Raw genomic sequence first — 27,951 nt, forward strand, 5'->3', positions numbered from 1 at the left:
ATCTGCAGAATCCTGGCAGTTAATTAAGGGTCAGAAAATGGTCTTCCTACTTCCTCTAGCTCTGCCTGCTGTGCCGGCCTCACAGCTATGAAGTCTTCCGCATTTGCTTACTTGCCCACTTCATGTTCTGAGCGGTTGAAAGTGACCTCATGAGAGGTCACTGTTGCATGGCCATCTTTCCAAAATGCCCATCCTGGACAGATGAGGACATTTTCAGGATACGTGATCTTTTTATTAAAAAGGGGATTTCACAACCTTCCCAAGGAGTTTGTCTATTTGGCCATGCTTTCAAAGGAAGCAGTTACAAAAGCACTACGAAAAAGAATTTAAGGTGCATGTCACCTACATAAATACATCTCTGGGTACAAGAGCAGGTTGAGAAAAAGAGCGAACATTTCCATAGATTGGAGAGTTTGGGGCTATTCAGGATATGCAGGTTTAGGCATCAGCAACAATGGCGAGCCTCCTTCCTGCCTCCTGCATCCATCATGGCCGAGCGTCACGTCCAGAGTTCACAAGGATGCAGCGTGCATGGCCCTTCACTATTGTCAGCAGTTACACGAAATTTGCTTGTACCCAAGAACTTGAAATGAACTTAAAGCAATTACATTTGCACTGAAATGTATAATGGGATCAGGTCTTTTGTTTATTTATTTTTTCATTTTGCCTCTGCTCTCACTGACTACTGCAGCAATCCCTCAATCAGAAGTGAAGGTTGAGGTTTAATGACTTTATGTATAATTTAGCTTCCTGCAATATGTCTCTTCACTTTCTGTTTTGCATATGCTTAGGAAAGTATGGCAGTTTGTCAGATCCACAAGGACACTGAAATGTACATTCAGCCCTACCTTTTTATCCTACAACTTCTTTCATTAGAACTGTGCACTCAACTCAAATTAGCTGCTGCCAAGTATTACAAAAGGTCACCCCAGGAGACAGCAGATGTTTTTTGTTTTTGAATTGCTCCCCAAATACAATTTTTTAGGAAAGTTTGGCTGCTATATAAATATTATCTTTATAAAGACTCCAGGCCTTTCTTTGTCATTAGATCCATTAGAGATTGATTTAGGTAGTCTGTCAGGTTATATATGGGGTATGTAATGAGGAACAGATATTGGCTGGCCAAAAAAGAACTAAAGAAATAGTGTGTGCTAACCATTCAGAAAGCTGAAATGAAATTATATTGAGAAACTAAAATCCTACCATGCAATCCTCACGTTTTTCTACAGGTTTTTTTTCCTATCTTACTTTTCTTTCTACTCATGTGAAGTTACAAGCACACAAAATTTATCTGCTTTTCCACTTAGATCACTGTTATCTGAAGGCTTTAAAAGCACCTACTATGCTAAGAACAGAAAATATTTTAAAAGCTGTAACTCTTTTAGTAGCACATTTACCATAATCAGTGGAATACTTTATAGTTTATACCGAGATAACTTTGAACACACAAAAACACACACGCACGCGCGCGCACACACACACACACACACACACACACACACACACACACACACAAAGCAAGCTCTTAAAAATCTTGATCACTATAAGCTTTGCCTTTTGAGGATTTTAATTAAAGGTTCTGAAAGTTTGTATAATTGGGAGATTGAGTTTTAGGATATGTTTATTTCTACATATTGAAATTGACAAATAATTTCAGTATCTCTTGTCCACTGTTCCTTTACTTGATCACACATGCTACAGTCACTGGGAAAAGTGTCACAATGTTTTAAATGCAATATGGCATCCCATGTTAGTACTAAAAGACAAATCCACTTGGCTCTCATTAGCTTTCTTCCTAAGAAGAAAGTGCCTCTTCAGTGTTAGCTGAAGCAAATCTATACTTGAACCTGACTTTCAACAGTTTCACATAAAGTGAAAATTATAAACATGGAACAAATAAAACAAGGTCAGTTTCCAAGATTAAAGTTCTTACACCAACACCATATAATCATGTAGCCAATAAACTTCATTTCCAACATTTATACCATTTCTTCATTTGGGAAACTGTGACCTGCCATCCACAATTAGGAGAAACTTGCTAAGCTTTCTGGGTATCTGATGTACACAGAATTCCTTTTCCAACCATTGCATCCTCTCCACCCCTTCAGGTTGTACAGGCCTAGAGTATAAGGGAGGTGGTGAGGGGGATTCCACTTCCTTGTTGTGTCAGAAGGTGGCATGGCTCAGGAATAAGCTGTCCTGGGTTCAGATACCACACCCCTCATGAGTTTTGTAACATGGGTAAGAGGTGGCCCTCCCTCAGCTTCAGGTTCTTCATGTCTGTAGTGGAGAGGGTGTGGTGAGCTTTAAATGAGATAATACATGGAAGTGGTTAGCTCAGTACATGGCTAATGCTCAATCAATGGTAGCTGCTATTAAGACAAAAATGTTGATTACTCCTACCACCACCATGAAGATGCCTACTGCCTTGTTCTAGTAATTTTCAAAACCATGAAATAAAGATTGATTGTTATACTTTAGCATCACTGGTCTGTGTGGACATAAGATAGTCCTGTAAAGGGTTCCTTCCCGTGTTCCTTGGTACAGTCAGCCACCATGCTTCCAGAGTACTAAGCATAGTGCTGGACATGGCAGGACCATGCCAAAGTATAGAGGGACTCATCCTTGGGGAAGACACAATTCAGTTGTAACACTTGTGAAACAGCAGATGGTACAGAGCAGAGATCAGTAGAGGCTAAATTACATAGCATGGACTTTCTCATGCTGTAAAGATCTGGAGAAAGCAAAGATCAGTGAGGTCTTGAAGAGTGGATGGGGGAAGGCATCAGGCAGATGGGACTTGAGCTAGTCCTTATAGAACCAAGCAGAATGGCCTAGAAAGGGAGAGGGAGACAGGAATGGGCTCCAAGCAGAGGCAAGTGATGCCTGCAATGAAGTCAGAGGTGTGGAAATGAGGAAAAAGGAGGAGATGATCTGACCTGACCAAAGAAGCTTTATTACAGAACAAAGGCTACAAAGAGAGGGAGGTGGAGCTCACTGAAGGGTTTCATAACCACTCAGTGTTTTCCACATCGTTGGTTTCTAAGCACAAGGCAGTGAATAATATTTCAATGGGACTCAAGAAAGCCAAGCTTGGTGATGTGTAATGATTGGTTTGGTCAGATATGGTGACTGAATGGCTCTGGCAATGATCCAAGAACCGAGGGACCCAGTTTTGGAACAAGGTGAAAAGATCTATTCATATACTTATGCATACAAGTAGTTATATTCACACAGTATCATTCTTACAACAGTGCTGTGGGGGACACATTAGTGCCCTTTCCCAGAGACTTGGAGCTTTTGAGAGGTGCATGTCAGGAGGCACTGGAGGACATCAGGAGATGTCTTGAGATTTTAAGAAGCTGTGCTCTCATTCATGCCTCACTTAAACAACAGAACATTCCCTTACCTACCTGCTCCTATATATGCTTTCCTGCAGAGGTCTGAACACAAGGGCATCTATTGAAACCCTTAAACTCCACTTTTTCATTATCAAAGTCAAATGGACAGATCTTAAAGAGGATGCTTTGATTGTTATCATCCATTTAAAAACAATTTTAAAATTTAGGAATAATTTTTTATGCAGTCACTTTCTTACAGCATTTACCAGTTGCAGGCTGCAGAAGAAACATGCTTTCTACAATAATTGAGGGCTGGAGAATAATCACATGTCCCATAAATTAAGGGACAATCCTGCTATGATCCTTCAACATGCAATGCTGGAATGGTGTCTGATGTCAATCAAAATCCCAGTGAATTATTCCTTGATTAATTATGTATGCAAGCTCTTGACAATGACATTGCAGGAACGTTTCTTGACGACAGAGAACTCTGACTCTTGTCTACCCTTGCTCAAAGTTTTCTGAACTTTGCTTAGCAGGTTGCTCTTGGCACTTACAGTGGTGCACAGGCTCTGTCCCTAAGGCTCTGAATGTCTAAAAGTACTTCTGAGGGTCCTTGTGGGAAACGTGTTTCTAGGTCTAATTATTTAACACATGCTTACAGGGATGTTATACTGAAAAATGGTCTTCCTAGAGCAATGCCAGCACAGCTCAAGCACTGATTAAATTGTTTTGACATAATTGCCAGTTCACAAGAATCATGACAGCCACTGCTCAAACAATTTTGGAGGGAAAACTGTTGGAAAGATTCACTTGGGAAGAGCTTTGCAAAAGCAATCATGAAGAACCATTTATTTATTTTATGGGTACACTTATGTCAAATATTGGCATTTAAAAAAAAAACATTACATTACCTGACCTATTCAGTAATCATGGTTAGAAATAAAATGTGTAAATTTAAAATTTCTATTTAGTGCAAAATAGATCAAATCGTATGTTCTGCAACCCATACTATGTTGTTTACAATGTTTAAGAGGTCAGTAATATTAATGAGATCTGGGCCAAGTTATAAACAAAAAGTTGGACAAGGAAATTGGACATCAAGATCCTAAACGAACCATAAACCACTGAAGACTCCATCAAAGATTTACACCCCACCACCTCCACTCCATGGAGTAGCATGACAATGAGCAGTGCCAGTCAGCTCCACCTCTCAGGGCCACTGATGTTTCCAACAGTGATGATGGTTTCAAGCACACTGAGAGTGGTCAGCTGCCACCCCACTGCAGAAGTGCTGCAGGACTGAAATGAAGACATTACAGGACTGTACACCCACAGAATGAACATTCAGAGGAATTTGAAAAGGGTAGAGGGAAATGCATAAACTATACAGGGCCTTTCAGCGAAGTACTTTCTCCCATCAGTTTAAAATTGCTATCCAGCTCCCTTCTCTCCTTTTTGATCAACAGACTTGCAGTACAAGTTGTATTGTTTTAAATACAGGCAGTCTTGAGTTGTAATACAACCTATGAGAGTCCAATATATACCATCTCTTACTACTGTACCTACTGATCCCCCCCACCTTCTGACAACTGAGGTGTTTTCACTGCAAAGATCTTGCTTTAAAACTAGAGCTTCTAGACAAGGATCAAGGCTCATCAGTGGAGGGAAGAGAGGAAGGCATGGGAGTAGTGATGGGAGGTGTGTGGGCATGGCCAAAGTCCAGGCTGGAGGGGTAATGACAAGAGGGAAGAAGATGAATGAGGAGCTCAGGGACGCCTGAAAGAAGGGGTAACTGAGCAGGTGCAGAGGAACAAAGATGATCCCGTTTTTCAAAACCATGCAGTTGAGGAGGAAAACTAAGCTGGCAAGGTACTCACACAAATGATCAAGACTAGAGAAGGCCATGTAGTAAAGGGAAATTAGATAGGGACCTTCACTCCCTTTTATATGTATGCCCTGCATGGAAAGGCAAGGAGCACACCTGAGGGATCTGCCATCAGAGGAGAGCAATGCAACAATGGCTGCTGCAGAAAGAATCTCCAGTAACGGAGGGAACATCTGATGGTGGCCAAGCAGGACAATTGTCCTCAGTAACCAACTGCAAAGCACAGCAGAGGCCCATGTTGCAAGGGAAGCATGGCCACTGTTGTTAGAAGCCTGCAACCCTGGAAATATTGGAAATATGTGATAACTAAGTTGAAAACATGATTTTAGGATCTAAGGAAGATATGCAATCTTTGGTAGGTTCCTAAGTACTCTGGAGGAGAAGACAAAAAGGGATTTGATTAAGCACAGAAACCAAGGTTTATTAATGCATTTAATCCTAGGGCCTAGCTCTGAGGGTCCTCAGTAGACATCTGCTGAGTATATCAGCAAGAAAATTAAAGAAATACTGTCCTGTGGCTTCTACAAGTTCCAGGGAAACTGTTATCAGGGAATCTCCTTGTTATGAGCTATTTATAGGGGAAGAAGAAAAACAACTGAGGATAAGTTTAAGCAATGAAATTAATTCTAGATTCTTAAACTTCAATATGCATGCTAAGATTTCTATAATGATGAATAAAAGAGAGTGCATGATTTCCAAAGTAGTACAGGGTAAAATAGGATTAGATAAAAAATTCAGTTAATTAAAAATAGGCAAGAAAAGGTGGGACTAGGGGAGAAGCATAAGAAAAAGTGGCACAAACATAACATAAAATAAGGTGATAGAAATGAGTTAAAATATATCAATAATTGCAGCAAAAGTGTACTAAGTGATAAATTAGTGGAGTTTTAAAGGTAAAAGCTGTAAGACTCAATGGAAATAATAAAATCCAGCTATATGCTATGTCCCAGAGACACAGTGAAAATAGAGTGGTTGAAAATATTTTCAGAAGAATACTAATCAGAAGGGAACTGGCATAGTTATATTGAAATTAGAAAAAATAAACTAAAGCAAAAACACTGCTAAAGAAATTGGTACTGCTGTGTAAAGGTGATATGTTCACTTCACTTGGAAGAGATGACAGTTCTAAGCTTGTATTTACGTAATCATAGTTTCCTAATATATGACTTGTTTTAGCATACTTCTTTCAGTAACAGACTAAATAGAAAGTTATCAAGTATACAGAAAATTTGAACAAAAATTTAAGAAGCTTGATCTGAAGAATATATAGAACACTGCACCCAGCATCATGGTTACAAATACATAAAATATTTTTACAAAACTTGACCATTTGTAAGGATCTAAATGGTGTCCACAAATTTCAATGAATCTTCTCTGATCGTAATGCAAGTAAGTTAGGAATCATTAATAAAAGGACAACAAAAAAATTTCCCATGCACTGAGTAATAAAACACACATGCTTACATGCTCTAAATAACTTATGTGTCAAAGTAGAAATTATAATAAAAATTTAAAAATATTTTTTTAAATACACAAGACAGCAGTTTTCAACTGTCACATAGGAAGGAAGTAAATAGACTTCAGAAAATGCTTATATTAGGAAAAAGAGAGATTAAAAATTAAGGTTTAGCACCCTATTTGAGAAAAAGGACAAAATACACTCAAAGAAAGTAGAAGGAAATGAATAAAGAGCAAGAATAGAAGAAATTTTTAAAAATGCAATATTCAAGATCAACAGAGCCAAAAGTTATTTCTTTGAAAAGACTAATACAAACAAAACTCTGGTGAGAAAATTCAAGAAAAAAGAAACATAGAAAGCACAAATAAAAATTGATAATGAGAAAAAAGAAAAAAGGAACACAAGCAAAGACAAATTAAAAAAACAAAAATACTAATAAATATGTCTCTTAATAAAAAAATAGACAAATGTAAAAATTCCTATGAAAATATTAACTATAAATTTAACATTAGAAAAACTAGAAATTTAGAATAATCCTGTAACTATCGAAAAAATTAGTAATTAGAAATCTTGCCATAAGGAAAATGCCAAAATGTAGCCACTTTTACAGTTGAGTTCTAAAGATAATTTGAATTTTACATGAACTCTCTCTCAAGATAATAGAAAAAATACAGAATTTTATCCCATTCATTAAAAAAAGTAGATACATTTTTCATTCTAAAATGAGGATAAGATGGGAAAATGGAAATGTAAGCAGGATAATTAAGAGATTAATCTCAATCTGAACAAAGATATAAAAATCACTAGTGAATAGTCTTCAGCAATGTTTAATATATAATATGACTACTTTGGTTTATCCCAGGAATGAAGGGTTGGTTCAGTATTAGAACATTAATTAGATTAATCAACTCACCACTACATTAAAGAAATCAAGTAATTATTTTATATAATAATAAGTACTAAAAAAACATTTTATCAAATTCAATATCTACCCATGGTAAATAATATTAATAAGTCTGGAATGGAAGGGAATATATCCTTAGCCTCATCCAACTAAGTTTATCAAACACACTTTCTCTTAAAATCAAGACCAAGACAATGATGCTCGCCAACCTAAATTACACTCAACTTTGTAATGGAAGTTCTAGTCAGCTTTATAAATATGAAAGAATGGACATAGTATGTAAGGATTAAAAAGAAACGAAGTTGTCATTAATGAGCATAGACATGATTTGGCCATAGAAAACTCAAGATCAAAATAAAGACTGACAAATGATCGAAATAAAGACTGCTGAAAAGCTTTTATGAACATAGGAACAATATACAAAAGGCAATAGCATATGTGTATGTGTGTGTGTATAAACACACACACATACACATTTATACACATCCATAAAGATTTATATATCTCTCTATATTTATACATATGCTCTATAAACTTGGAATAAAAAGAAAATGTAACTTTAAAAGACAACATTATGATAACAAAAATGTATACATAACTAAAAGATGTAGAAGATTTATGAAGAACTTTTTGAAACTATTGTAAAACATAAAAGAAGATCCATATAAATGGAGACATAAACCATATTAACAGATAGGGAGATCCAACGTTGACAAGAAGTCAATTCTCCCAAGACTTATAGATAGATCCCATGTAATTCCAGACAAATTAAACAGTTTTTCATGAAGCTGAGAGCAGAAGATGGCCACATTTGCCATGGACAAGGTGATTCTAAAATTATGGAAGCATAAAGCCTAAGGACTGCCAACACTTTTCTAAGGAGAACATGGCAGGCCATAGAAGAGCTCATACAGGTCAGCAGGAGACATTGACAACCTAGTGAAAAAAAGAGTCAAACGATATGAAAAGTCACAAAAGAAAATTTCCACATGGCCAGGACACGTATGAAGACATGTCTAGTTTCAAATGGAAGAATAATGAGATATGGTTTTTTTACCTATCAAATTGGCAAACACTAAAAAGAAAAACAGACAAATGCTCACGTTGGTGTCAGCGTTACTGCTGCTTCTCATGGAGAGTGTTGATGGTATGTGTGAATTGGTACAACTTTGCCAGAAGCAAACTGTCAATATGCATAAAGAACTTTGAGCATTTACACACTTTGAACCAGCAATTCGTCCTCCTGAAACCTAGCTATAGAAAATAATGGAGGTAAATCCAAACAATTATTCACAGCAGTGTTCATGGCAAAGACATAGGAAACATTTGTGATATAATATTAAATGGGAAAACAAGATATGAAACTATGTAAGTATTCTAAAGCATTAAAATACTGGATGGAAACTTACTGAAAATTGATAGTAGGTGTATGTTTGATTTTTACTGTCTCTTTTTTCCTTTTGACTTTTCCTGTAATTTCCAAATTTCTTTTAAAAATTATGTGTTGCTTTTAAGGGAAAACAGCAATAAAATCAGGATCAAAAACACTTAAAAATATATTTTGTTATTCTGTATCCTTACAACTGTTTTTAATCATTAAAAAGGAGAAAAAAAATAAAAGCAAGCATTCTCTTAAGGCAGATAAATTATGTTAATTGGATTTATAGTATATTCTCTTCATGTTTCAAGAAGCAAGTTTAAAATACACTTAGTAATCAGCCAAGTAAAATATTTTGGCCATAAAATTGGCAAAGAACTCAAATGCATAATTACCTAAAGCACATAAATACAATACATATAAAAACATATGCTGTATATTTGTAATTAACCCTGAATACACTATAATTATTCAATATCTTTTGTATGATTTCCCTGAAGTAAACAGATAAAAGGTTCCGTGAGTCCCTAAAGGTCAACAAGAGAGGATAAAGGGAATGAAGAATTTTTTTAAAGTTATGAGATATTGAATAATATGAGTGAATTCCATCATGGACATAAAGCTACTTTTATTTCACAATATGCAAAAGAAGAAATTGGAAAACTCAGCTTGTTCTCTTTCCAATAAGATGACAGACAGGTCATAAAGATTATGGGCTCTGATTCAATATTATTTTGGTCTGAACAATACATGTGGCAATAATGTGCACTTATACAATATGAAATATGAGATTAAACTTAAAAACATTTAATACATGTATTTCCTTATTACTCATGATCCTTAAAAACTGGGACAGTGGGGATTAGAGATGTACTGGAACTATTATCATGAACACATTTCAGATACTGTGAAGACCTGATAGAAAAAGTACTAATATCATCACCATATCCTCTCAGCTCTGAGTTCCCAGTGTTTTGGCAATGAGATGGGGGGTTAAAAGTGAGAGTGGGGAGGGGTTGAAATGGGGGGATAGAGAAGAGGCAAAGATAGCAAGGGCCCATCAGGACAGAAACCTCCTCATTCAGAAATGCTGAATAAACCCCAAACTGGCAAGAAAGAGCCAGAAAACTGCCTCTGGACCCAAACAGTACCATCCCACCGTGCACCCCACACAGCAGTGGACCGCCAGACTGTGGTTCTCTTGCAGCCAGTGTTGCTTCTGGAAACATCCCACCCATGGAACTGTGCCAACCAAACTGGAAGTCTGGCATCACTGAGGGGGCAGCACTACTCGTGGTGGCAGAGACGTTTAGCACTTGGTCTTCACAGCTGACTGAGTGGCTCAAGGGTCCAGGGTTATGGTCTCAACAGTGTGTTCAGTGATATGACAGATCAAAGATTTTGGACCCAAGTCTATATATTTTCTTTCTACTCTACAGCACTTGATGTTTGGAAAAAAATAATTGACGTTTCAACTGGGTACATTTAGTCAAAGCTTAAGGTGTTATCTTGATTCTGCCTAGAGGTTAGAGGTCAGAGATCCAGTTAACAAGGTTGTCACCAGGATGTATCATCTCTCTGAGAAAAGATTCAACATCTTCCAGAGAGGATCTTTTAGAAAATCTTGGGCTTTCACATACAACTCAAGTTTATACATCCACGGTCTCCCTCCCCCTCCTGAGCTGGTTGGCAGTAATAATCCAGGAAGGCAGCTTGTAGGATCTATGCTCCAAAGAGCTGTAGCTTGATTTTAGCTTATAACTGGTCCTTGCGCTTTTCTGAGGAGTCAGGCTGGCTGTAACCTGCAGAATGATTTTCCTGCATTTCTCGACAATGGAAAAACTAGAACCAGACAGGAGCGGTGTTGGAGTGACCTCGCTCTCAGAGCTGGGCACTGAGCAAGGTTAATGGGCAACATCTGCAGCTGAGATGGTGAAATGCAACAGAGCTGGTGCTGTAAGTGGGCCACCAGGGCGGGATGGTCTTCTGCCAAAGCACAGAGTACTTCAAAGCAAACCAAACCACAGAGAGGAAAAATAATACTCCTGCCATGAAATCACAAATCCAATCAATAAAACAGGAGGTTAACTTCTAAGGGTCTACATGTCCATGGAGTTTCAGGAGGAAGTGATGTGATGTCATGGAAGCAACATGGACTTAAGAGTCAGCAGATTATGGAATAAACCCCACCAGTCCACAGCGGGATGGCCGTGGGAAAGTTACTTAGATGCTGAGTCCTCATCTGTAAAATGGGTATGATAATAATATAAAATAGCCTGGTGGCAAGAAATCTATCTCTGTTATCTTCGTACAGTGCTAACACATTAGGTGTTAGACAAAGGTATGTTCCATCAACAACATTACCAAAATCCTAAGAGCCAAGCAAGACTTCACAAAAACCCCTCAAAACCCTGCTCACCTCTGAGATATGTCCATGATAACACAAATTACCTCTGTGAGCTTTGAAACAGTGTACCATAATGGTCATGGTATGAAATGCACTGAAGTCTCACCTAAATCTACATTATTTCTTTTGGGGTAAAGGAGGAATTTAAAGCAAACAGGGGTTAAAAATATTTACCCTAAATTTTTAAAACAAATGTCTGGCATTCAATGAGTAAAATGATCAGATGGAGCCATGTCTGTTCTTCCCACTCTGGTATTGGTAAATGATCTGTATTGATAAGGTTCAAGTTTGCACAGGTTTTTTAATTGGATTCAGCGAACCCACTCAATCCTTTAGGATGCCTTGTACCATTCTGAGCATGTATTTTGTCATAGTTCTATCCATCTTTTTTTGATATACAATATTATATTGGTTTCAAGTATACAACACAGTATAATACTTTAACAGTTACACAAATTAAATCCTCACCTCAACTAGTGCAGTTACTCTGTGTCAGCAGAAAAAGATGCTACAGAACCATTAGCTATATTTCCTATGCTGCACTTCCATCTTTGTGACCAACTTATATTATAACTGAGATTTTTGTGCCTCTTTATTTCCCTCACCTACCCCACTCACCCACCTCAACCCCTCCCCAATGGTAACCACCAGTCACTTCTCATTGTCTCTGAGCCTACTGCTATTCTGTTCATTTTGCTTTGTTTCGTTTTTAGATTCCAACATGTAAATGGAATCACATGTTATTTGTCTTTCTCTGCCTTGCTTTTTTTCACTTAGCATGATACTCTCTAGCTCCATCCATATTGTTGTAAATGGCAGGATTCCTTTCATTTTTGTGACTGAATAATATTCCATTGTGTATATATATCACATGTTTATCCATTCATCTTTTGATGGACACTTTGATTGCTTCTATATCTTGGCTATAGTAAATAATGTGATGATAAACATAGGGATGCATATATCTTTTTGAATCAGGGATTTTGTTTTCTTTGGGTAATTCCTAGAAGTGGAATTACTGGGTTGAATGGTATTTCTATTTTTAGTTTTTTGAGGAACTTCCATACTGCTTTCCACAGGAGTTGGACAAATATGCATTCCCATAGTGTAGGAGGAGGGTTCTCATTTTTCCACATCCTTGACAACACTTATTTCTTGTCTTTTGGATAGTGGCCATTCTAACTGGTGTGAGGTGATATCTCATTGTGGGTTTGATTTGTATTTCCCTGATGATTAGTGATGTGGGGCATCTTTTCACATGCCTGTTGGTCATTTGTATTTCTTCTTTGGAAAAATGTCTGTTCAGGTCCTCTACCTATTTTTTAGGGTTGTTTGGTTTTTTTGGCATTGAGGTGTATGAGTTCTTTATATATTTTAGATGTTAACCCCTTATTGGATAAATCATTTATGAACATATTCTCCCATATGGTAAGCTGCCTTTTTATTCTGCTGCTGGTGCCCTTTGCTGTACAGAAGCTTTTTAATTTGCTGAAGTATCATTTGTTCATTTTTGCTTTTGTTTCTCTAGCCCAGGGAGATACATCCAGAAAAAAATTGCATATGTTTATGTTCAAGAGATTTTTGCCTATGATTTTTTCTAAGTTTAATGGTTTCATGTCTTATATTTAGGTTTGTAATCCATTTTGAGTTTACTTTTGTGTATGAAGATAGACAGTAATCCAATTTCATTCTCTTGCATTTAGCTTTCCCAAAACCAGTTTTCCCAACACCATTTATTGAAGAGACTGTCTTTTTCCCATTGTATATTCATGGCTCCTTTATCATTTATTAATTGACTGTATATGCATGGGTTTATTTCTGGGTTCTCTATTCTGTTCCAGTGTCTATGGGTCTGTTCTTGTGGCAGTACCGTACTGTTTTGATTATTACTGTAGATGTGTAGTATAGCTTGAACTCAGGAAGCATTAACACCCCTAGCTTTGTTCTTCTTTCTCAAGATTGCTTTGGCTATTCAGGGTCTTTTGTGGTTCTATTAATTTTAGGATTATTTGCTCTAGTTCATTGAAAAACGCAATTGGTATTTTGATAGGGATTGTACTGAATCTGTAGTTGCTTGGTCAGGATTTTGACAATATTAATTCTTCCTATCCCTGAGCATGGGATAGATTTGCATTTATTTGTGCCTTCTTTAATTTATTTCATCAGTGTTTTAGAGTTTTCAGAGTACTGGTCTTTCATCTCCTTGGTTAGGTTTATTCCTAGGTATGTTATTCTTTTTAATGCAATTGTAACTATCTTTCATTCCATTTTCCCTTCAAGGGGTATATCTGTTTAAATACAAAGAAGTTAATTTAGCAAATACAAAGTAACTTACATTTAGAGGTGTTTGTCAAATACCTATTAAATCAATCAATTGATATAGAGCTTAGTATATTACCAGTTACTATACTGCCCATTGTATGATCAATTGATATACTTCTCACTGTATTATCAATTAATATGTTGCCTACTCTGTTATTGAAACCCAGAGTTATGAGACTGAGGAGGGACTAGTTTCTGACTGGGAGATCAGGGAATGCTTCAGAAGGAGGTAACATCTGAGTTGGGTCTGAAGGAATCTGGCAAGTGAAGGAGCTGGAGGTCCTAGGCAGAGGCCACAACATGCACAGCCCAGAGACACGAAGGTGCTTGGAATACGAGAGACAGGGATTCATTCAGAAGAACTAGAGCATAAGGTACACAGTGGAAAGCAGATGCAGTTTAAATTAAAGGCTGAAATACAGGCTGGGGTCAAAGAGTCATGGAGGATGAAGTATACTATTCTAAGGAGTTTCTTATGTTTGGAAAGAATACACAGCAGATTTTTGAGCATTAAACAAAACATTTGTGTTTTACAAAGTAAACTGGATATAGAGTGGAGGGTAGATTTGAAGGGGGGAGACTAAATATGAAGAGAGGATTTGAGGGACTCTCAAAAAGGCCCAGGCAAGAGATGGGGGCCAGGTGTTGGGATGGGAGAGGAAGGGATGGAACTGAAAATGGACGGGGGAAGTAGTTAAGACATGTGACTGATGAAGTGGGTGTGAGGGAGGGGGTGGGATGATGACAACTGAGCTGACGCTAGTTAGACCAAGTTAGGGGGCTGTGACACCATCCAACTGATATCAGATGCACATGAGATCAGCAAGAGCTAAGGATGCAGGCACATTTGCAGCTTCTTCTGGGCTGGGACCTGTAATACCTGACACTAAAAGCATGTTAACAAATGGGAAAAGTACTTAACTTCTTCCAGGTAGAAAAGAAAATTCTGATAACCTGTTTCAAAATGGAAACCAGACAGTTGACCAGAGGTGCTTCAAACAAATAGGTAAATGTCTACTGCCATGAACTATCATGAGAGGTAGGATGGCGAGTCAGAGGAAACAATATTTTAAATAAAATTTTCTAAAGTTTGAGCTTGTACATATTATCAGAGGCACGGGCAAAAGGGAACAGGATTGAAAAGTCAGCTAGCACGTAAGAGGTCCTGAAAGCAGGCAGGACAAAATGCAGCATGCAACAAATAAAGCAGATGCTTTTATATTTGTAGTTTAGAAAAAAATAAACTAAGTATTTCACAGTAAAGTCAGTCCTCTCTATTGAGTTATTTAAAAATCTGCAGGAACTTTTATTTATTAAGAAAGTGTCCATAAACACAAACACTTGACTTGCTTCAAATAGCTTGAAGCAACCTCAAAATTTCAGTTATAAATTTTTATCATTTTTATGTGGCCCTGGCTCAGCATCACCATAATAATTAAAGGAAAAAACATGTCAAAACTCACTTGGCTGCTACAGTCAATGGAGGCACAGCTGTTGTGATTCTTAATGTATTGCTAGAGCTTGCCAGAGCTGTCCCAACTCCCCATCTTAGCTTTCAATGGTTTTGTTTTGTGTCTTGTGGAATAGAAAATAACCTGCGCTGATTGTGGCAATTGATTGACTCAGCTGGTGCCTCAGAATATGAAATGAGAACTGAAAAGCACATCTGAAAAGTGTGGGCTGGAGGTGAGCCGGAAGGGGCTGCCTCCCCCCAGATTGCTAGCAGAAGCAAGGAACCAGCTGTGCCAGGCAATGGTTTTATCAGCAAAGTAACCTAAAGTACCTTTTATTCCACCTGCCCTGGCTCTGTTTTCAAACACCTGCAAATGGGCTGCTGAGCAAGCCTTTTAAAACTTTTCTAGAGCTATGTACAGTTCTCCTCTACCAACTAACCTTTGACAAGTGGGAGACAGGTACCCCCCATCCCTGCACCCTTCCACACCCCGGTGCTCTCCCGAGCTCTGCTGCCAGCGCTCCTAAGGATGCGTGGCCGGTCTTGCCAGCTAAGGGCCTGCCCCGTCTAAGGGCATCTGAATGGGGAACTATTACTGCAGCCTCTGCAGAGAGGAGGGGGTTTTCTTTTGGGTTTCTCTGGTTTCCTCAAGGTGGGAGGCAAGAAAATGAAAAACAGATTTTGGAGGTCAAGTGAGACATATTAATAATTCTTTCATTACTTGCCACAACATTGTCCAGTATAGACAAAGGCATCAACTACAACATTGTGTTTGCATTTCAAAAAGTTATTTCATTTAGAAAATGGGGAGGGATGAGAGGGGTGAATATACAATCCATACATTAAAAAAGAAAACTTAAAAGGAGCTACAAGGTAACAGACATGTTTAAAGAAAAACCCAGGTTCCTCAGAAAAAATGCCTATTGTTGTACTTAAGCCTGAAGATTTTGGCATAAAGGCTTCAATTCCCCAGTTTAAACTGAGCTAAAAACCAATCTCCATGTTCAAGTATAAAACTAATCACCAGTGTTTGTACCCTGGAGAAATATGTAGCAGAAATTCAAGTGGGAAGTGGGCTAAGGAATGCTTTTTTAAATGTGTGTGTGTACACACACACACACACACACACACAAATACAAATATGTTTTTTAAAGAGTAGGTTTCACGGGTTACTTAGGTTTATAAGTTTCAGCTTTGGTAATTGGAAAATAAATTTTTGTGCCCCAGAGCAATATTGATTATTAGCTAATGAAATAGAGCCATCTGTGTTTTTCCAGATGCCCTATCTGCGAGTAGTTTTAAATTGGTGTCCTTTCTTTATCTTAATTTTATGATGATAGCAAAACATATTCTTTTAAATTACATGATTGTTTTCCTACTTAAGGTTAATGTCTTTCTTCTTGGATCCCCAAAGGAATTTAGGATCAGTTCAAAAAGTGAAGACTAAGGAGGGCTTTTTGGGAACTTCAGAGGGGGAGAAATTGACTCTCCGGACCTGCAGGGTCAGCACTTCCCACCTCGCAGCCTGTGGCATATGGAGCAGTGACAGCTGTAAGGTTGCTGGAGCAGTAAGTGACACGTGCACAGAATACCTGTGTCTGGGACGGGCCTACTGGGTCAGGGTGGAGCTGTGCTGTCATGGCAAATCTTCCTTTTTGACTCCAGGACATAAACGCCCAGAAGTCTGCATGGGCAGAATGGCTCAGTCCTACACTGTTCCTCTTGTGTACAACTATGTCTTTTCTCCATTTCTCGTAAACTCACAGATTTTTCCCAAAGGTTTAGCATAGAGGGCCCTTTGCTTGCTGGGAAGAAGAAACAACTCCTCTTTTGCAGTAATATAAACAAATTTTCCCTTTCTGCTTGGTCCTTCTCCTGAGATCTCTGATCTACCCTCTGATGACAACATGCCACTTTCTGTTCAATTCAGCATGTTTACTTTTTTATTGTGATTCATGTCTGGGTTTCTTTTGAATCAAATTATCCTATTTCCCTGGTGAAATATGCCATATGACGATCTTGTTAGAAGAAAATCAGATGTAAAATTTGCACTGAGTGCTGTTCTGTCTCATCCTGACCACGTTCTCCCTTTTGTTTGGACACACTGCTGTTGGTTACTTGAGCTGTAATGAATCCTTCCAGTGTTTATGCCAATTTTCAGAAATTTCTGCCTTGAAAAAGATAAAATGAATTGGTTGAAACAGTGTCAACACAGAGAATGTCACTATTTCAAAATACTTTACAATCTAGGTGGCTGGTTTTTCCCAATATATATGGACTGAAGAAACCAAGAAGACCACCTGGATGATTACACCGAGTCACAGCAGCAAACAGAGGCTTTCTTGACATTTTGTTCCCAGAACTGCTTGAGTATTGGAGTAATTCATTGCTTCAACAAGTCCTGAAGCCAAGCATTCCACAACATTTTTCAATGGGCATAGAGCAATGCAGTTCATATTACACTTTTTCAGGAAACACATTATTCCTCTCCCCTTTCTTGGGTGTTGATTATTCTCTTTTGAGCAATTGCTGTGTGCCTTGTACAAATAATGTTTAAAAATTAAGCTGTTCATGATAAATAGATCTCCATCCAAGGACAGAAATTAGACTCATGTCACCCAAGTCCTCTTCTCTTCCCAGGGCTTCCAGAATGATATTCAAGCTTCTTGGGGGGGACACATGAGGCTCTTTCATGATCAGAGCCCTGACTGCCTGGGTCACCGCCCCTCCGGGGGTTCAGGCATGCTGCCCTGCCACCATATTCTGGCGTGCTCCATTCTCTTGCTTTTGTGTCTGCCTGGAATGCACCCTCTTACACCTTCTCTGGCCAGCTCTCACTCAGTCTTCAAGGAGAAAGTCACTCTTGCCCAGACTTGCACGCCAGGCTGTTCAGGTGCCCCCACTGGCCTTCCAGGCACCACTGGAATGTCTCCTGTGGGTCTAACCAGATGCACACACTGCCATTGCCATGTGGCTGCCTACTCCTGCTGGGTGAGCTTCCTGAAGGCAGGGCACCCAGCAGGGTCAGGTTCACAGCAAGTGCTTAGTACTCTCTGGTGAATTAATTAATGAGTGCAACTTGTCAAATCAAACTTTCCCCCAAATTTGACCTTGCCAAAGACACCAGTAGAAGATTTTTTTTCAAGAATTTTCTGTGGTCTACAGTTACACCATTCTTAGGACCTTCCTAACTTAGATATGAAAAAAAGGTGGCAGTATATATTTAAAAATAGTTAATTTCTCAGTTCTCAAACTCTTCATTTATAGAATCAAACCTATCTACTTACTCAAGTTACTTTTCAGTGGGAACTTTGATGGTATATGATGCATGTTAAGGGAATCACTCTTACCTATAAAGGAAGCATAAATGGACTGGGCCCTTTCTATAAAGTGACTGGCTCACTCCATCCTCAGAGCACCAAACACAAGAGATGACCAAGATGTACTGAAACTGGAAAATGACACAGTTTCCCTGCAAACAACACGATGTGAACGTCCTCTTTTGGATCTCACTGTAAGCTGGTATTTTTCTCTTTTACTAGCTGGTGCTACACCAGGCAGCCACAACACTCCTGACTTTCAGTGTGGATCAAAGGAAAGGATGCATACTTCTCAGCACAATTTCAGAAAGTACGTTTGGTTAGAGTTCTACAAGCCAAATGAACATTTAAAAAATAACTGCTTAAACATTTTCCAGATTCACATTGGAATAAAAATTTCCTGAGGTTAGAGAAAGTAAAGCAGAGTAACTGTAGCCTGGGCCTTTCACTGTCCTATTAATTCCCTAAAGCGTGGCTGTGCCTCCAGAAAAGATTTGGGCATGTGATACAGCGACACATTCAGGAAAGGAGGGAGAGCGCTGGACTTGAGTTTCGGGTGGGACACTTCCGGTGGAGGTGGGGGTACTCATAATCTGACACCTGTGGAGTGCTAGGCCTATTTCTATGGGAATGTTCCATTTCCCAGTTTACCAACAGCAACTGCCTACGTGTGCCTGCCTTCCTCTCTAGTATATATCTTCTCTCATTTTATTCCCTTCCTTCATCTTACCTTCTTAAAAAAAAAAAAACTGATAATGGTTTTGGTGTTTAAAAGTATTTACTCTCTTCCAACCCCAAAGTTTATTGAGATATAATTGACATACAACATTATGTAAGTTTAAGGGGCACAATGTGGTGATCGGATACACATATATGTTGTAAGCAGTTCTCTCTGATCCACTGAATAGTTAGACTAAAGAAAAGTTTTTTGAAATGTAAATCATGAATACAACATTTTATTTCAGAGTCTAACAATTCTTAATGAATTATCAATTTTAAAATGCTTAAGATGAGTATGAACTGTTACAGTTTACACTTACAAGTCATGTTTCTTCAGGAGATATGAATGGGAAATAACTTTTCACATACTTTCAAATATGCATCGTCTATAGTGTTAAAGAAGTCTTAGGGTAGGTATTTTTAAATAGTCATGAAAATCGGACTGAGGTTATTTTATGTATTACTGTTTGAGCCTAAAATAACCTCTTTGACACTAACATCTTTAATAAACATTTGAGCAACATTTGCATTCAAAATATTAGATACAACTAAGACATCATCTCTATTCATTAGGTTTATTTTGTCTCAATAACCTAATTTTATCTTTCATAAGATATTAATGCTTTTGAAAGTCTTACTCTTAATCCTATTAATGCCTAAGCTAGCCTTTAAATGTACATGAAGAAATATGCGAAGGCCATCAATGTCAGTGAATTATAAGTTAAATTGGTAAAGGCAAATCTAAGAATTCCAGGGTTGCTAACATGCAGAACTCTATCTGAAAATGTATTTTCGGACTTGACTCAAACTCCTGAGGCCTGGTTTGTGTTACCTTTCCTGGTTTTGCAGTCCTCTAAACGCAGGTCATTGGCAACATAATGAGGATGTGCACATCAGCAGACCAAAGTAGTACCTGCCTATTTATCTGGCTGGACCAGAGACCTAGTCTTAAAAGCAGTATAGCAGTGGAATGGATCTTTGGTGATTAAGCTCGGAAATGGAGCTAAACCCAAGACAATACAGCATGTGGGGCATGAAATTGAAGTATCATGAGTGTGTCCCCAAGAGGAGAAAGAAGCAGAGTTGAAACCTGTAGAACATGGAGGTGGTGGGAACTAATTTTAAAACTACTCTAATTTGACACAAGATGTTTCCCAGCTGTGAGCTAGTTAAATAAATATCGCACCAGAAATGCATTCTAAGGTTTAAAAAGCCACTTATCTATATAATCCTATTTTTACTGTAAACATGCTGCTACTTTATCCTCACCAATAACTGTGAACTGATCTTATTTAATAATGATAAAAGAGAAATCCAAACTCCTATCTCCGCCCCACCCCCCACACGTGCTGGTATCCTTCTTTGAATCGGACTTCTTCAAATTAATTAATTTCCCGCAATTCTTGAATGATTTTCCAACAGAATTAGCTAACGCAGAGGCTATGAAACGAGGGAGCCCTACACTTTATGTATGGTAAGAGAATATCTCTGTCCCTGGAAATGCCCTGTCGGCACCAGGTCTCAGGACGAGGACTTGTGATCTGTGCTGGCAGGACGACGGCAGCTGTCACAGCCGTGACATTTTTCAGTCTAATCTCCACCACACGACATCACCGGTGGGTCTATCATTGTTTTAAGTGGACAGTTTCTTTCTGAAATAACTACTACAAAATTATTAGGATTGAACATCATAATTACAGGAAAAGTCAAGAAAGGTGATCGAGAATGGGGAAGAGAGCCTGTTTTCATTGCATACTTATACGGAATAAGGGAGGAGGTGAAGAGACCCTCCTGTTTTCCATTTAACTTACGTGAGCTTCCTGGGTAATAAGTCTCACAGCCAGATGGAAATGGATCCATGGACCATCAACCTGGTCCTTCCTGGCAGCCCTACGGGTGCCCACTGGCTGGCTGCCTGAGTTGTGAGCCGAGTAGCTGGCATCGTGCCCAGCGAGGCTGAGCAGAAGCCTGGTAGAGAGCTCGTGCTCACCTCGTATTCCTCCTTGAAGCCGTAGCCCTCGGCACACTTCATCTGCGTGATGTGTTGAAGCAGGTCTGCCACCCGGATGGCGGGGTGGAGCTGCCCGGTCTGGTAGGGCACGTCGGCCGTCTCTCGCTTCTTGTAGGTGTGGGACTGCACCAAGCTGCTGTTGTCACTGGCCATGGTGTGGGTCTCATCTGGGAAAGAAGGCCAACGGAGAAAGTGAGGGGCGCTGGTGGGTTCCCCGCAGGAGCCTGAGGATGCCAAGAAGCTGCTGCTGCTATCCCCGCACCTACGGCTGCAGGGACCCCTATGATGGCCCAGCAAAAAAGAAGGGTTAAATGTTTAGAAATTTTAATGGGATTGGCAATACTGATAGGAATGAGGCAGAAATCTTGTTTTTACAAAGCAGTCCAAACGATATATTGCTTTCACAAAGCTAGTTGGTAAGAACCCTTTAGCCTGGGGGTGCTAAAGCTTATAGAAGTTTCAGCCTGAAACTTCATCAAGGCCTGGTGCGGAACCAGTCTTGTATTCTTCCAAAGATTAGTTAACAAGTTTGTATGATGAAGTAAATAAACTATGAACAAATGTTCTGTGAGCAAAGTAAAAGTGTACAGAATGGTTTGGCTTGTAAAGCGAGCAATGAAAATGTGGACTTGATACATGAACGCCAAGGAGAGCAGAAAAAGAAAAGGGAACTTGGTCTGATGAGTCACTTTGCATGCTCCAGTAGTCAGAAAGCTTGACAAAATACTGTGGACCAACACATCACACATGGAATGTTCTACAAGAGCGAACATGCAGGCCAACACACAGCAGAACCAGCTGGCTTTGTCAGATCTACAGATAAGACACACATTCCCATTCCCTCCACACCTTTTCCATGGGGCGAATGGGGAACTTACCATTTATTGGCACTTTTAAGAAGATACATATCAGGAGAAAAGAGGAGGAGAAAAAGGAAACAGGGCATAAGCAATAGTACTGCGTGAATAATCACAGGTAGCTTTTATTTTGTGCTTTAATTTTACAGTTAAATTTTCTATTCATAGGTGGTCAGAGGGTAAAGCCTCAATTCTCCCATCATGTTACAATGGAGGTGTTTAATTTAAGCACTTAATAACAGAAAGGAGGTTAAATAGTATCATGATTGCTTTTCATCCGCCATGAACCAAGTAATGACTAAATAAAGTCTTATTTGTATTTGACACCTTTTCTTATTTAAATATATCTTGAACAAGTCAACCAAATTGTACTACAAAATTAATGTCAAAATTTGGTCAAATAAGCCTAAAGAGGCTAGATTTTAATGGAAGACTACTAGTTAATTAGATTAATGAACTGCAAAATTGTAGCCATTAAAAACAGTCTTATGCAGGAAAGTGCTAATAGATTAAGAGTTCTACATTCTACAGGTTAACTCTTTATAATGCTGAATCCCTGTAGCTGTTTAATGACTGAGGATGTATCTCATCAAAATATAATGCTAAGTTCACTTAAAATGAGAATGTTATATCAAAATTGATTTCAGGCATAAATAATTAAGACATATAAGAAAGGAATGCTAAATTTTTTTAAGAAAATTACCAGATTGTTTACCAATAGGGAATTCAGCTATGGGATTTTTGGTTTTTTTTTAACTGAGATGTTCCTCTCCAAAGGAAATTTAGTGCAAGGGCGCTTGGTTAGCCAGGCCTGGTTTTGAAACCTTGCTTCTATCTGCATTGCAAAGCACCTGGATGCATGGTATGAAAGGTGGTACACGAGAGTGCAGCTATGTCGCTGTTGCTGAAATGGCACCTGGATCACTACAAGGTGGCTAAAGACACAAAGACAAAATAAAAAAGGGTGGTAAGTTGATTTTATGATTTTTTTTTCATTTGGATTTGCTTTGAAATTCAGCAATTTATATGTTCCCATTTTATTAGAATAGTCCCAAATCAACCAGGAAATTTTCACATCAGATTTGCTTGGTGGCAACTGCCATGCTCATAAAGTAGGGTACAAGATCTTTGCTGAAGTACTGAATCCGCTGAGCTTTTAACTACTCCAGCAGGAAGTTCTGCTCTTTATACTAAAGTAATGGAACATTAATTAGTTTCCCTCCTGTGCCTCTCATTCTCTCAGTTTTGTACCTTTTGGGATGAACATAATTAAATGCCCTCCATTGTGGACTGACCTTCTAAACTTCTCCTAAATGAATCATTCAGGCCTTTCTTGTGGGTACATTGCACCCTGGCAGTGCTCAGATCCCAGGGCTAGGCATTCTTGGGAGTTTTAATGCCACAGAGCTGCACCACTGTCACCATTGTACGTATTATCTCCTGCTGCATTATGACATCTCAGCCTCATTACCAGTGTGTACATGTTTTAAAAGCTCTTAAACAGTACTGAGGCCATATAAGAAAAGAAAGCTATTATCTAGTACACAGATTTTGAAGAGGTAACAGAAAGTTTCACATGTGATATGTTATAAAACTGGGTCACCTACACTATTAGAAATTCTTGATTCCACCAAAATTAGTGGTTAATCAGTTTCTTCTGGCTTCTTAAAGGGAATGATTACTGATAAAATATATCACTTGTCATTAATCTCCTATATTTGTTAAAATTACCCACCAATAATTTTTAAAATTGAAAATAGTACCTAAGAGGAAATCAGAAATAAAGCTTCTCACCAACAGTTCTGATGGTTTTCTCACAACTGCTAATTAATTATACCTATATTCTTTAATAAACTATCTTGAATTTTCAACAAAAACCAGTCAAAAAATCTGGAATTGAAATGAATGCTGTTTTTGAGGTGGGGGAGGTTCTATCTACCATCTGTCTACCATCGTTTTTGCAAGAAAATGATGTAAAGGCACACTGGAGCTCTCCACATTAAGGTTGGTATCTTTGCATGTGGGAATGAAAGGAAGGCGGAGGTACCGGAGGATTCAAGTGTGCCAAGCTCCAAGTCTTCTTGTCTTAACGTAAATTATACTGGTTCTAGTCCCAAACAGTGCCAGAATAGACATACAGCTTATCTTCTTTCCATTGGTTCAAGTGACAGCTTTGCTAATCCTTACTATGCCATATATATAGATTCACATTGCCCCCTCCAACCCCGAAAGCAGAAGGAACAGTTCCCAAACACCACCATTTCTTATGCTGGTTCATATATAAGCTAGACACGATAACCACGGATCTGGCTGATGTATTTTTCACAATGTGCATTACTTTTGCTACCTGAATTATCTGTTCAAGTGACTTCCCCTTAGTAAAGAAGCCTAACTAACTTTAAAAGATGTCATTAGTGTTCATAATAACAAAGAAGCAACTTTAAAAAATGATATTTGTTTAATAAGCTTATCTTAATCCTACTGTGAAATCTGCCCATTTTGTTCCCTCTGACAATGCCTGCTTCAGCCCTCCCCACTCACGGCTACCCCAGGGTCAGAACCGTGGAGTGAATGCCACAGCACACAAAGAAATTACAAATCTTCACCTATCAAAAGATTCTGCAAATATCAGCTGCATGTAGAATACATTGTTCGGGTGTCTAAGATTAGCCTGTGCCCCTTCATTTAGGGAAAGAATAAAAATTCACCCTCCTTTCCCTCATGGCTGGCATGAAAAGGAGGGCGCTTTGTTAGCCCTCAAAATTATCCAAATTCAAAAATTCTGATTTATGTCTGTTCTTAAACTTCTGTCTGAATTCATTTTAAATTCAGGCAAAAAACGTGCTTAACCCCAGAAAACACCATAAAGAAAAAAAATCACCCTCTGTACAAAAATCATAGCAACTTAGAGAAAAGAGAAACACAGGGGGAAAAAGTATGTTGCAAAGATATAAGCCTTGTTAAGAGAATTCAGAAGCAGAAGTCCAACAGCTGAGGATGGAGCTCTTGCTACGATGAGTTGTGATGTACCTTCAAGTCATTTGTGTTGTGCTCCTTTTCAGTAAGGTTAGTAGTAGGAAGAGAACGCGGCCGTGATACACTCGGGTTATTTATGCATCTCAAATGCAAAAGCAGCTCATGCCTGTTTGGGTGTCATAGCCGGGTAATGCCATTTTTCCTCACCCTTCTCACACTGGACAAACAGAATTTTTTTCTTTAAGTCCCTGCTGGGAACATTTCATATTTTCAATGCATTTTGCCCCACAGGGCTGGTATTTTATTTCATTTCTAGTGACAGCTGACACATAATAAACCATGTGATTATATAAAGTGCCATCTTGTCATTTCGCAGTTGAGAACATGAGCTCTTTTGAAATTCCACTGTGTGACAGGCACTTTGGATTGCTGGGGGTGCTCTGAGGAGGGGTAGGGGGCCCGAACTCTACTGTGATCATTTTTCTGCAAAACATTTGGCATAATTAGAAAAATGTTATTTTTGAAATGGAAGTTTTTAATGCTCAGCAATAAGTGAAAATAATAAGAAGCTATTTACACTTTTATGACTGCCACATTGGACAGAATTCAGCTCTTAGAAGTACACAGCTGAGTGATGACATGCTGTGTTTTTCCCTGGGATCACACCTGACTTTAAATTCTGAGCATAGAAAGGGAAAATATTGGAGCCGGGATTGTTTGTTTGAACTTTTTGGTATCATTTGCAACATACATGTGGCAAACCCTTCTTATCAATGGAGACCAGAGAAAAACCTTTTGATTACCTATGCACACCCCTTGCCCCCACCCCAGGCTACCCACCACCTCTGTGTGTTGCTTACAATCACTGTATCATACAGAATTAAAACTCCAGTCTTCTACAGAGTGGCCGCTGACTTTCTAAATTACTCCTGCAATATACTGTGATAAAGGGAAATGTTCTCACCTAAAATTGCAGTTGGCACAAATGGGTCTGTCATACATCATAAGCAGGTCAATGCAGAGAAAGTAAAAAGAGAAAGAACAGTAAATGATTGATGAAAGGCCCCCCAATTTTCCTGTAGAAAGCCACAGAAAGCATTTGGTTACAACACATCAAACATATTAAGCTCCTACAGCATCATGGATAATAAAGTGAGCACTGATTGATTCTGATGGCTAAGGGCTAATGAAGAGATGAAGCAATGGAAAAATCCGTTACCTGGGTAATAGGAATTTGGCACCGATGTGCTCAGTGTATTCGTTTTCATTGTAAAGGACGATGGTGAAGAGACAGCTGTAAGTAAGAGAATGGTTGGTCAGCAGTCATAAAGTAGCAATACCCCAAAATGTGGCACTGTGAGGCCACTTACGGGGACACCATGCCTGATGTGCATTTGACAAAATGTCAGAAATTTACTGATATCTTCAGAGTCACACTATCTTTCCATGTTGTCTCTGGGAATTATGTGTATATATAGAGGACACACACCTTTTATCACTTAAGATTCCCATCCCTGACAAATCAAGAAAAACCCCATAATCACAACCATCATTTTGAATCGAGAAATTCGTTGAACTTCTATTTTGACTCCTTAGCTTTTGCTTGGAGAATTTTTGTATCATGCTGAGATGATTTTTCACAACTTAAGAGTATAAGAATGTATCTACACATAGCTTTTGGAGAATATTCTAAGTATCAATGATTTGATGTTTGTTAAGTCTCTCCTTCCACATATTTTTTTGGATATACAGAGAACTTTCCACAATGCTATGACCTGGTTTATGAAAAATAAAGGTGATGTTTCAAGTATGCTACATTTAAGGTGAAAGCTATATGCCTACATATTGTTCTACTAGTCTTTTAATCGTTATAAAAATGCTTATTTTTCTTTGATAATCCTCTGAAACATTCAGGATTGAACTGTTATACCTTCTGCAACTCCCTATTATTAAGTGGGAAAATCAATCCCATCCAATTTATCTGATTCCATTGAAAGTGGATATTTCCCATTTTTAAAGCAGTTTGTTAACTCTATTCAACATCTTAATTGATTAGTGCTTTAAAAATACTTTAATTTCATTCAAGTGCAAAAATAAATGTTTTGAATGAGCTTGAGTGCTCAAGTTGGTTAAATGTAAGTCTAAATCTTCATTCTTCAGTGTAGTTCTATGATTTATTTGACGCTAAGTTCCTGATTAGGACACTAGTGCCCAATCACATCACTGTATGATGGGAAGCACCACCAAGTTCCTGTGCATATTGTATGTTATCTTATTCTGGTCACATGCTAATATCTTTTAGATCTCCAGGAGCAGTGCCCTTAGGACAGTGCTTTCTCCAGTGATTATATTTTTAAAGTGTAGACTCAATAAATGACAGAACATGAGCCAGGACTGAGGCTACTTGTCATTTATAAGATATTTTCTAAAATAGAGAAGTATTGTATTTATAATGCATATTTATGGTAAGCTGCAAGGAAAAAAAGAGAGCAACTGATGAAAATAAGAACAAAACACCTGAGTACCTACAGAACATACTAGGGTCAGTACAAATAACACCTATTAGCTGCAGACACTTTTATGTCATTGGTAAAAATGTGCAAAAAGCAGATACACAACAACTGTGCTAATTTTACCTTTTGAAAAAATATGAGTTACTTTAAATGCTTTTGTCTTTTAATATAAAAATTAAACCCTTTCTTACTACACATATCTGTTTTTCCTCTTTGTATGACATATTAGAGACGATAAAAGCCAACTCCCATTTGCTTTGGTGGACAGATTATTCCCCACTCTCACTGATGTGTTCGTGCTTGTTTTGAAATTGTGCAATCCCACTTTTTTTCACTGTCTCATTTCTAAAAGCTACTTATCTCTCAACCCTAAAAGATCTCAAGCATACCCACACTTGAAGT

General features: G+C 38.4%; 1 protein-coding gene across 7 annotated transcripts in view; it reads right to left on the reverse strand.

The window, feature by feature from the left end:
* The window catches only part of PTPRM (protein tyrosine phosphatase receptor type M), an 895,627-nt gene that overhangs the window by 113,313 nt on the left and 754,363 nt on the right, over window positions 1-27,951 (reverse strand). For 4 of the 7 annotated variants that reach the window (XM_057504052.1, XM_057504051.1, XM_036880712.2 and 1 more), the window contains 3 exons: window positions 26,256-26,330; window positions 26,001-26,027; window positions 21,183-21,370 (listed from right to left, as the gene is read on the reverse strand). In XM_057504052.1, coding sequence (XP_057360035.1) covers window positions 21,183-21,370; window positions 26,001-26,027; window positions 26,256-26,330 — 290 coding nt within the window. The remainder of the gene's footprint in view (window positions 1-21,182; window positions 21,371-26,000; window positions 26,028-26,255; window positions 26,331-27,951) is intronic. The other 3 variants (XM_036880717.2, XM_036880714.2, XM_036880710.2) reach the window with 1 other exon arrangement.

The sequence above is a fragment of the Manis pentadactyla genome, chromosome 6 (genome assembly GCF_030020395.1).
Source record: "Manis pentadactyla isolate mManPen7 chromosome 6, mManPen7.hap1, whole genome shotgun sequence".
NCBI lineage: Eukaryota > Metazoa > Chordata > Mammalia > Pholidota > Manidae > Manis > Manis pentadactyla.